Source organism: Ammospiza caudacuta, chromosome 17, assembly GCF_027887145.1.
Source record: "Ammospiza caudacuta isolate bAmmCau1 chromosome 17, bAmmCau1.pri, whole genome shotgun sequence".
In the NCBI taxonomy this organism is placed as follows: Eukaryota; Metazoa; Chordata; class Aves; order Passeriformes; family Passerellidae; genus Ammospiza; species Ammospiza caudacuta.
The window spans coordinates 16,185,151-16,198,581 of record NC_080609.1 but is presented as its reverse complement, the minus strand read 5'-3'; the positions used below and the strand labels follow the sequence as shown (position 1 = coordinate 16,198,581).

The following is a 13,431-nucleotide window of genomic DNA, read 5'->3' as shown; positions in this document are numbered from 1 at the left end:
TTTCCACTGAGAATACTGGGCCAGCCCATGGCCTGGCTCTGCCCAGGTTCCCTGTCCCCTCCTGCCTCTCCCACACACCTCCAGCACTGCTTTTGCCAAGCTGAAGGTGCAACCTGGGGGCTTCTCCTGCTCAAAGCCCCCTGATCGTGGCTGGGACCCTGGCAGAGGTGGGAATTGTGCACAACAAGAGGGCTGCCAGGCAGGGCTGGGCAGAGATGGATTTATTCACCTGGGAGCCTTTCCCACCCGTGCTGTCCTTGCAGCCCAGCTGCCTGTGGGGAGGGGGCATGCCCCAGAGCTGGGAATTCTGGATCAGCAATGATCCCAACTCCTTCAGTGCCGTGATCCAGGTGTCCTGCACCCTCTTTGGAAGCAGACAGTGGGAAGCCCAGCCCTCCCCTGCCCCGAGCTGCCTGCTTGACCAGGAGTCCTGGAGCGTGGCCGTGGAATCCCTGGGTCTCCAGCAGCCTGGCTGTGCCCTGAACGTGTGCTTGCAGGGTCTGAGGGGGCTCATCTGCACAAGCAGAGCGTGAGGATGAATCCAGGCACAGCCCTGGCTGCAGGCAGTGGCCAGGCCTGGCTGTCCCGTGTCCCAGCGAGGTCCCTGAGCTCTGGGCAGTGTCCCTGCCCCTGGGTTGTGCTTCAGAGCCTCCTGTCCCCCGTGGATGGTGGATCCTGGGGCGGTCCCGGGCTGGGGGGCCAAGGATCCAGGCCAGAGCGCATGATGGGCATGATGAGATCGTCCATGTTTGGCATCACCAGGATTTTCTACAAAGAGGAATTCAGAGTAACAAATCAGTGGGTTTGAGCAGCACGGGGACACTCCTGGAGGTGGCTTGGCAGGAGCCACGTGGGGATAAACTGGAGGTTCTGGGCTCCCATCCCACAGCAGCAGCCCCAGGAGGGTCCCAGCTCTGGGTATCAGGGTGGGGACAAGCAGGGATAGTTTGTCTTTGTCTGGCCACCTCAATGGCTGCAGGGGTGGCCACAGCAGAGGGGAGGGACCAGCATTTGGAAACCATCCAGATGGGTGGCTTTTGGGGGGCCTTAAATATCTGTGGGGATATTTCTGCTTTTAGAGCAGAGCTGAGAGGCCGAACACAAACCCTTGGGAAGGCAAATCTCCCAAACATCCCCAAACCAGAATGGACAGGTGAATTCAGCTCTTCTGGGGCTGAACCCTCCCTGCTTGGGGCAGGGCTGCAAATGATGGGAGGAAATCACTTTTCCTCAGCCCTTGAACTCGTTCTTTGGGTTCTGTGTTGTCACTGCTCCAAGCTGGCCAGACCAGACCAGTGCTGGCTTTTTGCAGAAACAACTAGCCCAAACTGAGGCTGCCTCTCCCCGATGGCAGCAATGCCCAAGGCTCAGCAGGGCTTGCTGAGGCCCTGAGCAGCAGCCCAGGCACCTGGAACTCGTGCTTCAGCTTCTTCTCGATCCACTCAGTGACATGCAGGAATGTCACCTCCCGCTCGCCCAGCTTGGGGCGCACCCTCAGCTCCAGCTGCGGGGGCACTCGGAAGCTGTACCTGTGAGGGGAGAGCAAACAGGCAGAAAGCATCACCTGCATCACAGGTGTGGCACAGCCACTGCTGGGTTTAGGGAGGAGGTGACAGCTCAGGGTGCCCAGATCTGTGCTGGCCTGGGTGCAGACCCAGAGGAATGAGCTCTGTGAGCCCCTTTGGGGAGCAGCTTTGGGTTGTTGGTGCCAAGATGAGCCCAAAGCCCTGGGATGGCTCCTTGCAGGGAGCAAGGGGCTCTGGCAGCGGGATGTGATGAGGGGAAGGAGAGCTGGTACCAGACACGGTCGGTGGGTGGCGGGGGGATGTTCACGGCCAGGGTTCCTGCCAGCTCCTGCACCTCCACCGTCAGCAACAGCGGCGTGTTGGACACCTCCTCCATCTTCTTCTTGATGAACTCGTTCTCCGTGGCCTTCTGGAAGTACTTGGACTTGGCGATCTTATCCACGAAGCGCAGGATCCTCCTGCTCGTGCTGTTCCCACTGACGTGCCTAAAGCAAGGGGGGCCCCAGCTCAGCCCTGCTGGGTTTGGGGGTCCCCCAGCCCTCTGCCACAGCACAGAGGGGGACAGAGGACGGGGACAGAGTCCCCTTTGGAAGCTGCCACACTGTGCTGTGTGTGTCCTGCCATGGACACCATCCCCATGCCCCTGTGCTGCTGTGGCACTGTGCATCCCCATCCCCTCCCTGAGCCCCCCGTGGCACAGACAGACCCCCAGCACCCCCGTACCCCTCGGTGCCGGGCGGGGGCAGCCGCTCCCCCGGGGCTCCCACGGGCTCTGCACCGGCGGCATCGTCCTCGTCGGAGGAGCCGGCGCTGGAGGACTCGGCGTCGCTGTCTGCCAGCAGGATCAGCCGTGGCCGGGCCCTGCCAGCCCAGGAGGTCACAGCCAGCTTGGGGACAGCGGCCTCACCTCGCCGGGGCAGGAGGAGCAGGGTGAGCCCACCCACGGGCAGGTTCCTTACCCCTCTCTGCCTGCCTCTGCAGGGCCGCTCTCCTCTGCAGAGCTCTCCTTCCCCAGCTTGCTGAGGTTCATCTTTGTCTCCAGTGTCATCTGCAAGGAGCCGCTGTAGGTGACCTCCAAGTCCACCCAGAGCCCTGCCAGGGAGAGGGACAGGGTGAGATTGGGTCAGCACCACAGGGGTCAGAGCTGCTTGTGCACTGCCAAGCCCTCCCAGCTCTGGGCTGGCAGCTCTGCAAAGCCATCCTGGAGGCAGCACTGGGGTCCCCGTGCCTCTGTGGGGCTCTTACCTCGCTCATTGATGGTGGGGCTGGAGGCACTGAGCACTGAGGGGATGGATGTGCCCATGTCCAGCTCTGTCAGCGTCAGCTCGTTCATGAAATACGGGAGCTGATGGAGGGAATCCCCCATGGGGACAGTCACCACTCACCGTGGGACCTTGGGAGCAGGGCTCCCTGAGTGATGCTCCTGCCTCTCACCTTGATCTTGCTCAGCTTCTTCTGGATCTTGTTGGACACCTGCTCTGCCCAGTACTGCTCCCTCAGGAAGTCCCAGAAGATGCGTCCCACCAGGGCGTTCATCCAGGCCATGCTGGCCGTGTCCTCCTGGGAGGGGACAGCAGCCACCAGCCCCTGCAGAGAGGTGGCTCTGTGAGCAGTGGGACCTGCTGTCTGTGCTCCCTGCCCCAGGGCTTGGCTGCTCAAACAAACCACACACTGGAAGCGTGGCTCCATCAGCCTCCAGCCCGCTCCCAGGGCTGGGTTTGTCCCTCTCACCTTTGTGGGCGTGGGGCTGCCCAGAGCTCCATGAGAGGGGCTCCTCTCCGGGCTGGCTGCCCCCTGTGCTGGCACAAATCGGGCCATGTAGGTGCTGTAGTCCAGGTAAATCTCCTCAGTGCTCCCTGACACATCCCTGGAGGGATCTGTGGATGGGATGTCCTCAGTGCTGCCTCTGCTGCTGCTGCCGCTGCTCTGTGGGGCCCATCCTGTGCCTGGGGAGGTGGAATCACAGAATCACTGAGCTTGGAAAACCCCTCTAATGTCATCAATCCACTCCCCAGCACCAGCCAGGCCAGCACCAACCCAGTGTCCCCAAGTGCTACATCCACATGGCTTTAACTCCCTCCAGGGATGGGCACTCCACCCCTGCCCCAGGCCTGGACAGCCCTTTCAGTGAAAGAAATGTTCCCAATACCCAACATTCACTAATACCCAACATTCACTAATATCCAATATTCACTAATATCCAGACTGTTCGGTCAGGATGGCATCAGGGGTGACATGACGCCTGTCCATGACACCAGTGACATGCCACCCACCCTGTGCTGACCACCTGAACCCTCCTGGTTCCACTTTGGGCTCCTCCCCATCCCTCCACACTCCCGGCTGCCCACCAAGGCATTGTGCTCCTGGCTCAGCCCTGGTGGCTGCCCCTCACCTGCCCTGGTGTCACCGTGGCCGCTGGCTGTCCCACGGGAGGCTTGCACGAGGTGCTGGTACCACTCCTCCTTCTCCCGCCCCGTCCTCCCAAACAGGTACAGGCACCTGTCCCTGCTGTCCCCCGGGCTGTCCTGCCCGGCCAGCGGCACCTTCCTGCTGCCCTCGTCCCCCTGCGGCTCCGTGTCCCGCTGCTCCTCGCTGCCCCCTGCCTCGGCCGCCTCGGGCAGCAGCACGCAGATGGGGTATTTCTTGTTCCACGTCCGCTTTCGGGCCAGGCTGGGGGGGCACAGGAACACCTGCGGCACCGAGAGCGGGGTGAGCCCAAACCACGTTGGAGGGGCACAGGAACACATGCGGCACCGAGAGCGGGGTGAGCCAGGCTGGGGGGCACCGAGAGCGGGGTGAGCCAGGCTGGGGGGCACCGAGAGCGGGGTGAGCCCGGGCCAGGCTGGGGGGTCCCCGTGGGAAGGGGGCTCCTGGGGACCCCCGGGCTCACCTTGGCGTCCGTCAGGTCGTAGCAGCGGTGGCTGACGAACACGGCGTCCAGGATCTCCTCCTCGAAGGTGGCTCGGCGCGGGATGTTGCTCTTGGGGTAGGACAGCTTGAGGGTGGCCCCGTCCAGCACGGCGAGCACCGAGTGCGTGAGCGACGGGTGGAAGAGCTCGGGGTCGTACGCGTGCAGCTGGTTCATCCAGCCCTGCAGAACGGGGAGAGGGAGCCGGCTGTTCCCCTCCTCACCAGGGACACCTCCAGCCCCCATCCCGGAGCACCCGCTCCTACCCGCAGGTGCGGCGCTTCCCGCGGCTCCCCCGGCAGCAGCTTGGGGCGCAGGCGGCCCCAGGGTCCCCGAGCGGCCGGCGGAGCCCTGGGCACGAGGAGGAGGATGGCGAGGAAGCCCAGCAGCAGCCCGCAGAGCAGCCCCAGGCCGAGCCCGGCGGCGTAGGGCGGCAGCGGCAGCACCAGGTACCCGTAGGCGAGCAGGGCGATGCCGCCGAGGGCCCTGCCCGGCACGGAGCCCCCAGGCCGCGCCGCCGCCGGGGCCTCCTCGGCCGCTGGGACCGGCGGAGGCTCCGCGTCCCTCTGTGCCACCTCCACCACCTGGATCACGTCCCCGTAGGAGCAGATCTCGTAGCGGCAGTTCTGCGTGGGCTCCCAGGGCGTCCAGTCCCGCAGGCGGCGGCCCCCGGCCCCGCGGCCGCCCCCGGGGCTGCCCCCCGGCTCCCTGGGCCCGCTCTCCTCGGCCATCAGGCGGCTCAGGCGGCTCAGGGGCTCCTGCACGGCCTCCGACAGCCGCCGCCTCGTGTCCTCCAGCCTGGCGTCGCGCAGCCGGAGCAGCGCGGCTCGGCTCTCGGACGGTGACACGCTGGGCGACGGCGGAGCCGTGCGAGACCGGGCCGGGCTCAGCCGGGGCTGGGGGGCCCGCGGGAGCTCGGCCAGGAGCATCCCCGCGGGCTGGGGCGAGGGGGGACGCTTCGTGTCCCCGTCTGCCGAGGGAAGGAGCCCGCAGCCATCCCGGCCGCCCCCGTCCTCCCGGGCGTGCGGCGTCGGTGCCTCCACGTCCCCGCGCCGAGGGGAGCCCGGGCTCGGTGCCAGGGCTGGAGAGGCCTCTGCTGCCACCGCAGCCGGGTCTGCCATGGCTCGCATCGCCGGCGGCACTGCCGGGGGGCAGGGGAGCGGCTGTCAGAGCTGGAAGGGCTCCGTGTCACCTCCGTGTCACCGCGGGGCACAGAACATCCATCCCTGCCCTGCTCCTGCATCCCCCGGACCCTCACACCGGCCTGGGCGCTGCCAGCCTGTTCCCCCCATGGCTGCGTGTGAGAACCTGCTTGTCCGAGGAGGATAAACCCCAGCCAGGCAATTATCCACGGGGCTGAGAGAGCCCAGAGCTGCCAGCCAGGCTGCAGCCAAACAGGGGGATTTTCCACACCAGGATATTCCCCTGCTCCCAGCGCCAGCCCAGGGCTGCCAGGCCAGCGGGCAGGACTCCCTGACTCCTCTGAACGTTCATGGTTTGGCCCCAGCTTCGAGCACTGCATGGATCCAAACTGGAGCCGGCCCAAGCTGCGGCCCCAGTGCCCAGTCAGCAATCTCTGCCTTCACTGGGGATGCAGAGGACAAAAGTTTTTCTAACACCAAGTTTCCATTGTCCTGAGGGTGTCCATGGCCTCAGGGAATGCTGTCCTGTCCCCACCACCCCTCACTGCTGCTCTCCATGGGCTGGCCTGCCCTGAGCCGTGTCCCCTCCGTGATTTTGGGAGGGAGAAGGGATCTGCAGGACGGGCTCTGAGGGCCCCGCGGTGCTGAGTCAGCCCCCAGCGGGTCCCTGGAGTGCTCAGCCCCTCCCTGTCCCCCTCCCCTCACAGCAGCCCTGCAGCAGCAGCAGGAATGCATCCCAGGGACCCTGGGGCTGCCTCATCCTCCCATCGCACCACCCTGGATCTTCAGAGCTCCTCGGTGCCAGGAATTAATCACAGCCTGTGCCGCAGCTGCCTCCAGCCCCCTTTATATAATCTCAGCTCTTGCTTTGCTTCTCCTTTGCAGGAGCCACTTGTTAACCCCGGATCATCCATGGGTGATTGTCCCAGCCCCTGGCAGAGCCTGGCTGGTGCTGGTGGCACTGCTGGCACCGTTGGCAAGGCACCAAAACAGCCAAAGGAGGAGTGAGCAGGGCAAATGAGCAGTGGGGCTGGGCCTGAGAGGGACCCTGCTCTAGGGAAGCTGCCCCTGTCCATGGCAGGGGGGGGTCTTTAAGGTCCCTTCCCTTTAAGGTCCTTTCCAGCCCAAAGCATTCTGTGTGTGGTTCCAAGGGATCGCTCCCCTGACCCTGCAGGGCCCTGTCCCCCTCCCACCCAGCACTGCAGTCCCTGCCCCTCACCATGCAGGGTTCTCATGGGCCCATCACAGCCACTCCCAGTATGCCCAGTATGCCCAGTGCTGCCCACACCCCGGGCTGCTCCTACCAGAACGCCCCTGGGCTGGTCCCTGGAGGGTCCTGGCCGGTCCCTGTTGTGTGTCCCTGCCAGGTCAGGGGACAGTGTCTCCCTGTGCTGGCCTTGGTGCTCCTTGTGGTGCTCACTCCACCGTGCCCAGCTCTCCGTTCCCACCACTCGTGGGTTTTCAAAGCTAAAAAAAAAAAAAAAAAAAAAAGGAAAAAAAAAGAGAAGTCTGTTTCCTGAGAGACCATTAGCACGGTGGAAGACAGAGATAATAATAGCCTGGGTTTGTATGGGAGTTCTCCTCTGGCAGGGATGGTGAGTACAGGTGGGGCTACGCTGCTGCTGCTGCTGCAGCCACCTCTGGGGAGGGTGGGCAGCAGGACAGACCCTGCTGGGTGTCCTGGCTGCACCCCAGGGGCAGGTGCAGCCCTGGGGGAGGCTCTGCTGCTGCCTCAGGCTCCGAGAGCCAGCACTGAGTGTGGGGGTGCCCAGAAGTGAGTGTGTGGATGCCCAGAAGCGAGTGTGTGGGTGCCCGCGCTGCAGCCCTGCAGGATCAGGGGGATCTTTGTGCTCTCTGCAGGATAAATCGGACATGAAGGTCCTTGCAGGGGTTGTCATGGGGGCAGCGGGGTGGGTTCATGGGGGCACAGGGCAGTGGGGATGATGGAGGTGCCAGCAAAGAGCTCTCAGGGGTGATCCCACCCCTTCCAGGACACCCCTGAGAAGGACTGGGGCTGAGGGGGATGGCTGCTGAGTGGGACACCCAGCCCAGGACAGTCACACCTGTGCAGGGCAGGGACACAGGACCCCCAATGACAGTGTCCCCCCTCGCTGTGTGAGGACACACCAAGGCCATGACCATCAGTGAGCCTCTCCCTGGATTCCAGCCCCAAAATTCCTCTCCTTGCTCCCAGCTTTGGTTCAAATCCAGGGCCTGACACAACCTGACAGAGACAAGCTGTGGCCCAGCTTGGGCTGGAGTCCTGGAGTGTGTCCCCCTGGAACATTCCCTGATTTGGCCAGGGCAGCAGAGGTGGCCTGGCACAGCCTGGCAGGGTGGCAGCTCCGGGTGGGCACCGGCTGCCTGGTGTTTGCTCTGCTTGTAGGATCAGGGAGTTAATTGAAATATCAACTTCATTAACTTCCCTCAGTCCTCTGTGGTTAATTAGGGCGGCAGTGGCACCACAGCAGCGCTTTCCTCACGCAGCCAAAGGAGCTGGAAATCCCTCTCCAATTATCTGCACAAAGCACCGTGACAGAGCCGGCTGTCCCTGCATTATCCCAGGATCAGGGAGCATTGGGGTGGCTCTGAGGGAATTCTGCAAGCTCAGATGTAACTGTGGCCAGCGGGCCGGGCAGGGTGGGATCCCAGCTCCATCCCCTGCCCCCAGCTACACATCACATCGCTGCTTCTCAGGGGTTTTACTGGTGGATACTGGGGTGGGTTTTGTGCTGCTGCTGAGAGCCTGCCAACCCCAGGAGCCACTGCCAAAGCCTCTCCAGCATCCTGTGCATCCCAGGGCTGGAGCTGAGCCCTTCCTGTCTCTGGGCTCTGCCTCACTCCTGTGTCTCAGCCATTCCCAATTTCCATTCCTCTTCCTGAGCTGCGTGGCCCCTGCAGCTCACAGGGGCTCTGAGCCATGGGGCAGGATCCAGCCACTCCCCACATGCATCCCGTTCCCTCCGGCACAGCCTCGCCGCAGGAATTGCAGGGAGCAGCACTTTCCCGATGCATGATGCTGCCGGGAGCTCCTGGCAGCTGCAGCTCCTTCCAGCGCCTGCAGATCCACAGCGCTGGGCTGTGCGGGGCCCTGTTTGGAGTCTATTTGGAGCTTTCCCTGACATCCCGCTCCTCTGATCTCGGTGGATCTTACGGGAGGCGCTTTCAAAGCAGCGCATCCCCCTCCTCCCTCCCTCCCTCCCTCCCTCCCTCCCTCCCTCCGTGCCGTGCCGTGCCGTGCCGGTGTTGCTGCGGGTCCCCGCTCCCGTTCCCCGCCGTGCGGAGCCCCTTCCTCCCCCTGCCCGCGCTCCTGCCCCGAGCCGTCAATCCCGGGGCTGCGGCGGGAGCTCAGCCCGCCCGGGGTGGATGAAGCCTGACCTAATTCCGACAGGGCAGCGGCCCCAGCCGGGGTCCCGCAACGCCCGGCTGCATTTGGGAGCGGGGATCCGTCCCCGCAGGGCCGGGGCGGCGGAGCCAGAGCCGCGTTTTGGCCAAAAAGCACCAAAATTTCTTCCTCTTGCACCAAGGAAGGCGCCGCTTCCAGCAGAGCCTAAACCCGGGGACTCACCCCGGTGAGAGGTTGTGGATAAAGTCCCCGAGCAGGGATTTGTGCTGCTGATCTCTGCAAGGAGAAGGAGGCTGCAGCAGCTCAGCCCCTTTGGAACCTGCCCAGGTTCACCTTCAGAGCCCTCACCTTGCCACACTCCGGGCTGTCACCTCCTCCTCCTGCGGGGATCCCCGCGCCCACCACGGGCCCGGTCAGAGCCCGCATCCCCCGGTCGGACCCCGCATCCCCCGGGGGCCCCGCTCTGCGCTCCCGGGACAGGGGGGTCCGTGCTGTGCCCGCTCCCATCCCGGGACAGGGGGGTCTCTGCTGTGCCCGCACCATCCCCAGAGCCCGGGAGCGCCTGAGGGACCCCCGGTCCGCACCGCCCCCAACCCTGCTGGGCAAACCGGTGCTGCCCGGCCCCGCCGCCCGCCCCGGGCCCCGCAGCGCCGGTACCTGCGGCAGGCGGGGGGCCCGGGGAGCCGGGAAGGGCCGGTCGGTGCCCGTGGAGGAGAAGGACGAGCAATGCCGGGGAATCGGAGTGGTCCCAGTGCCGGGGGAGGATAACGAGGGGTCAGTCCCGGTGCCGGGGACACCGGACCTTGTGCCGGGGAAGGAGAGCCGGTGCCGGTGTCAGTGAGGCCGGTGGGTCCCGGTGCCGGGATCCAAGGACTGATGCCGGTGCCGGGATAGCAGGGCCGGAGCGCTGCCGGTACCGGTGGCGGTACCGCCGTTGAAGAGCCGGTACCGGCGGCTCCGTCGCGGTCGCGCTGCCCGTTACAGACGCCCAGAGCCGGGCTGGCGCCCGCCCCGCTGCCACCGGCGGTGCCGGACGGAGCATCCGCAGCCCCGAGCGGGCTCCGCGCTCCGCCCCGCGCCCCCCCGCGCCCCCGCCGGGGCTGCCCCCGCTCCGCCGCCGCCACCGGGAGCCCGCGCGGGGGCTGGGCCGGGCCGGGGCTCCCGGGGATCAACGGGGGGCTCGGAGCGGGGTCCCCCCGGTACCGGGACCGCCCCGGGACCGCCGGGCCCGCAGCGCCCTCTGCGGGCGGCGGGGCGGGGCCGCAGGGGCGGGACCGGAGAGGGACCGGGGAGGGACCGGTGGATGGGAGGGACACGGGGGTGGCACCGAGAGAGGCGGGACGGGGGGGGGGGTGGCACCGAGAGGGGCGGGACGGGGGGGGGGGGGGGTGGCACCGAGAGGGGCGGGACACGGGGGCGGCACGAGGAGGGGAGGGACGGGGGGGGTGGTTCGGGGGGGGCGTGGCGGGGGCGCGGCCGGGCCGGCGGAACGGAACGGAACAGAACGGAACGGAACGGGCAGCGGGCGCAGCCATGTCCTTCTGCTCCTTCCTGGGGGGAGAGGTGTTCAAGGACCACTTCCAGCCGGGTGAGGGGGCTCCCCGCGGGCTCCGGGGGGGTCCCAGCGGGGCGGGCAGGGGGGGTCACCCGGCAAGGCGGAACCCTACGGGGGAGCGGTTTGAGGGGGGTTTTGGGGGGTTTCCTTCTGCGGAGCATCCAGGCGGGGGTCCCCTCTCTGCGGCCCTTGTTGGGGTGGGAGAATCCTCCCGATGGGGACGGGGGTCCCCATAGGGGGTTCCGTCCCTTGTGGGGATCTGCCCTGCGGGAACCCCTATGGGGAGTGGGGGTCCTGCCCCTCCACCCCCTGCCTGGCCCTGGGGGTTCCCTGGGGCTGCCCTGGGGGTGTCCTGGGAGGGCTCTGGGGGTGCCCCGGGGGTTCCCTGGGGCTGTCCCGGGGTCCGGCAGCCGCAGCTGGCAGTGCCCCGTGTGAGTGCTGTGTGTCCCGTGTCCCCGCTCTGAGCTGACCCCGCGCTGTCCCTGCCGTGCCCTCTCGCAGGTATTTACGTGTGTGCCAAGTGTGGCCATGAGCTGTTCTCCAGCCGTGCCAAGTACGAGCACTCGTCGCCGTGGCCGGCGTTCACCGAGACCCTGCGGGAGGACAGCGTGGCCAAACGCGAGGAGCGCCCGGGAGCACTGAAGGTGCGGACCCCGAACCCTCGGGTGTGACCAAAACACCCCCGGGCTGGCTCTCCGTGAGCCCCCGATTGCTGCCAACCCCTCCTTTGCTCCCCCAGGTGACCTGCGGCAAGTGTGGCAACGGGCTGGGCCACGAGTTCCTCAACGACGGCCCCAAGAGGGGCCAGTCCCGCTTCTGAATATTCAGCAGCTCGCTGAAGTTCGTCCCCAAAGGTACCAGCGCGGCTTTGGCCCCTGCCCAGCCCAGGGAGTTGTTTCTGGCACGCTGAGAGTGCTGCACTGCTTGCAGCAGGGTGGCTCTGGCCAAGCTGATAAGGGCAGGGAGCTGCTCCTGGGATAAATCAGGCTCATTGTGCTCAGCTTGAGGCTCCCCCAGCTCAGCTGGAGCTCCTGGCTCTCACCAGCACCCAGGGATTCCACGGATTTGGGGGTGGCTGAGTTTTGGGGGGTGCAAAGTGAGGGCAGGGATCTTCTGTGCTGGGACTGAGGGGCTGAGGGGTTTGCTGGGCATTCCCTGGGGAAGCTGTCAAAGAAAAAAATGTTGAGGAAAGGCCTCAGCACAGCCATGAGCTGCTGTCCTGCTGGTCAGGCTGTGGTGGTGGGAATGTTGCGTAACAGAAATCCCCAAATAAAAAGGGCTGCTGGTTCTGGAGGAAGAAACACGAGCCCTCATTGCTTCTCCCCTGTTTTTAGGTAAAACTGACCTGAAGGAGAAATAAGTGAGCTGCTGAACCTGCCACTGCCCTGGGCTAATCCTGCCTCCACTCCTGGGATGCACTGACCTGCCAAGGGACCCACAGCAGGAGCAACCCCAAGGAAGCTCCTGGTCCGAGTTTCCCCTGATCTCCTGGTCACGGTTTCCCCTTGATTTCCCTGTCAGTTTTCCCTGTTGCAGTTCCCCTTGATTTCTCTGTCACAGTTCTCTGCTGGTTTCCCTGTCCAGGTTCTCTCCTGGTTTCCCTCTCACAGTCCCCCCTGGTTTCCCTGGCCCGGTTCCCCCTGGGGCTGTTCCAGCTCCACCCCGGAGCTGCTGTGCCTGTGCTGAGCCCTGGATCTTTGCTGTGACAGTGTCCAGAGGCAGGCAGGCTGTGCTGCAGCCCAGACAGGCTGTGCTGGCACTCCCAGGCACTCAGGCAGGATTAGCTGGGCTCGGGCTCGGGGTTAATCCCTGGAGCTATTCTGGGATCATGCTATGAAGTGCCCCATATAAACCCTGCCAGGGTGCTGGGGCAGGGATGTTTGATGGTCCCACTGGCAGCATCCAGGGGTTTCCCCCTGCCCACCCTGCAGGGACGGTTCCACAGCGCTGTCCTCGACCCTGGCCTGGCCTTACCCCTGACTCAGCACTGTGCAATCCATCCCGGGGGCACTCAGGGTCCTGCTGGCCCTGCCCTGTGGGAGGGAGCTGGAACTGGGCCCAGGGGCTGCCCTTGGCACTGCTCAGGCTCTGGGAATTGTGGCTGTGCTGCCTCGGTGCTCCCAAGGGCTGCCACGCTCATTCTCCTCAATCCAGTGCCTCATTCCTGCCTGTCCCAGGAGCCAGATCCTCCTCTGGAATGGATACACCAGGATTTTAATGAGGGAAGGGGCTGCTGCTGACCCCTGGGGTTTGGGGGGCTGCACCCACACTTGGGGACACCTTGGGGCCTTTTCTCTCCCCGTGTTTTCCCTCAGTCCCGCAGATCTGAGGGCACCGGGGGAGGTTTTCCACCCCAGCTCATTCCCTGGAGCTCACTGCTGGACCTGTCCATGCTGAAATAAAGCACTGATTCACTGTGTTGGGGTGTTGAACACGCTGGGAATGGCATCCCAAAGCCCTGGGCTGCTCCTCTGCTCCCTGGCTGAGGGCTGGGGGGGTGGAGGTGTGTGCTTTTACCTGGAATCTCTTCCCATTCCCCAGGTTTGCCATTGCAAAGGGGGTTGGGGCATTCCCAGAGCCAAAGCTGCACTGGGAAGGTTTCATTTCACTCCTCTTAGCACTTTTCCCCAAATGAAGCCAGTTTCAGCTTGTTCCAAGGGTGTTCGTGGTCCTTCCTGGGCTGTCAGGGTTTTCTGGGCACAGGGAGCTGAGTTTCTCACCAGAACTTCCCTGCACAATCTCTGCAGGTCTGGAAGCCACAACCCTCGGTGTCACAGGGGATCTTCACCCCTTGGAGCTGGATCCTGGATCCCTGGAGGCTTGAGCTGGGCTTTGCTGGGCTCCAGTTCCCTGCTCCAAGGGGTGAAGTCCCCTCTGGAGCTCAGGAGCCAGTGCCAGCTCTGCCCCCATTGCCCTCAGCTCGGGGCAGCCTCCAGCTCTAATTATTCACCATC

General features: G+C 65.0%; 2 protein-coding genes across 2 annotated transcripts; one reads left to right on the top strand and one right to left on the bottom strand.

Moving 5' to 3' along the window:
- Window positions 1–330: 330 nt before the first annotated feature.
- Window positions 331–9,665, bottom strand: LOC131565355 (testis-expressed protein 2-like). The gene is made up of 13 exons (XM_058816207.1): window positions 9,580–9,665; window positions 6,881–7,043; window positions 4,701–5,575; window positions 4,417–4,617; window positions 3,919–4,216; window positions 3,258–3,472; window positions 2,961–3,113; window positions 2,772–2,871; window positions 2,486–2,618; window positions 2,250–2,387; window positions 1,799–2,011; window positions 1,409–1,529; window positions 331–768 (listed from the first exon to the last, which is right to left on the bottom strand). The coding sequence occupies exons 3-13, from the start codon at window positions 5,562–5,564 to the stop codon at window positions 643–645; spliced, it is 2,562 nt and encodes an 853-aa protein (XP_058672190.1). The 5' UTR covers window positions 5,565–5,575; window positions 6,881–7,043; window positions 9,580–9,665; the 3' UTR covers window positions 331–642.
- A 746-nt stretch (window positions 9,666–10,411) lies between these two features.
- MSRB1 (methionine sulfoxide reductase B1) lies at window positions 10,412–12,888 on the top strand. The gene is made up of 4 exons (XM_058816152.1): window positions 10,412–10,510; window positions 10,979–11,121; window positions 11,217–11,331; window positions 11,812–12,888. Exons 1-4 carry the CDS (start codon window positions 10,456–10,458, stop codon window positions 11,835–11,837), a joined length of 339 nt encoding a protein of 112 aa, XP_058672135.1. The 5' UTR covers window positions 10,412–10,455; the 3' UTR covers window positions 11,838–12,888.
- The last annotated feature ends 543 nt before the right edge of the window (window positions 12,889–13,431 follow it).

What these genes read in the sequence shown, in the direction of transcription:
- LOC131565355 (XM_058816207.1), bottom strand. Translation starts at nt 5,564, where the DNA reads ATGCGAGCCATGGCAGACCCGGCTGCGGTGGCAGCAGAGGCCTCTCCA. An exon ending in AGAAGCTGAGCAAGATCAAG is followed by an intron (nt 2,872 to 2,960) that starts GTGAGAGGCAGG and finishes TCCCTCCATCAG; the next exon opens with CTCCCGTATTTCATGAACGA. An exon ending in CCCCCGCCCGGCACCGAGGG is followed by an intron (nt 2,012 to 2,249) that starts GTACGGGGGTGC and finishes CCCTTGCTTTAG; the next exon opens with GCACGTCAGTGGGAACAGCA.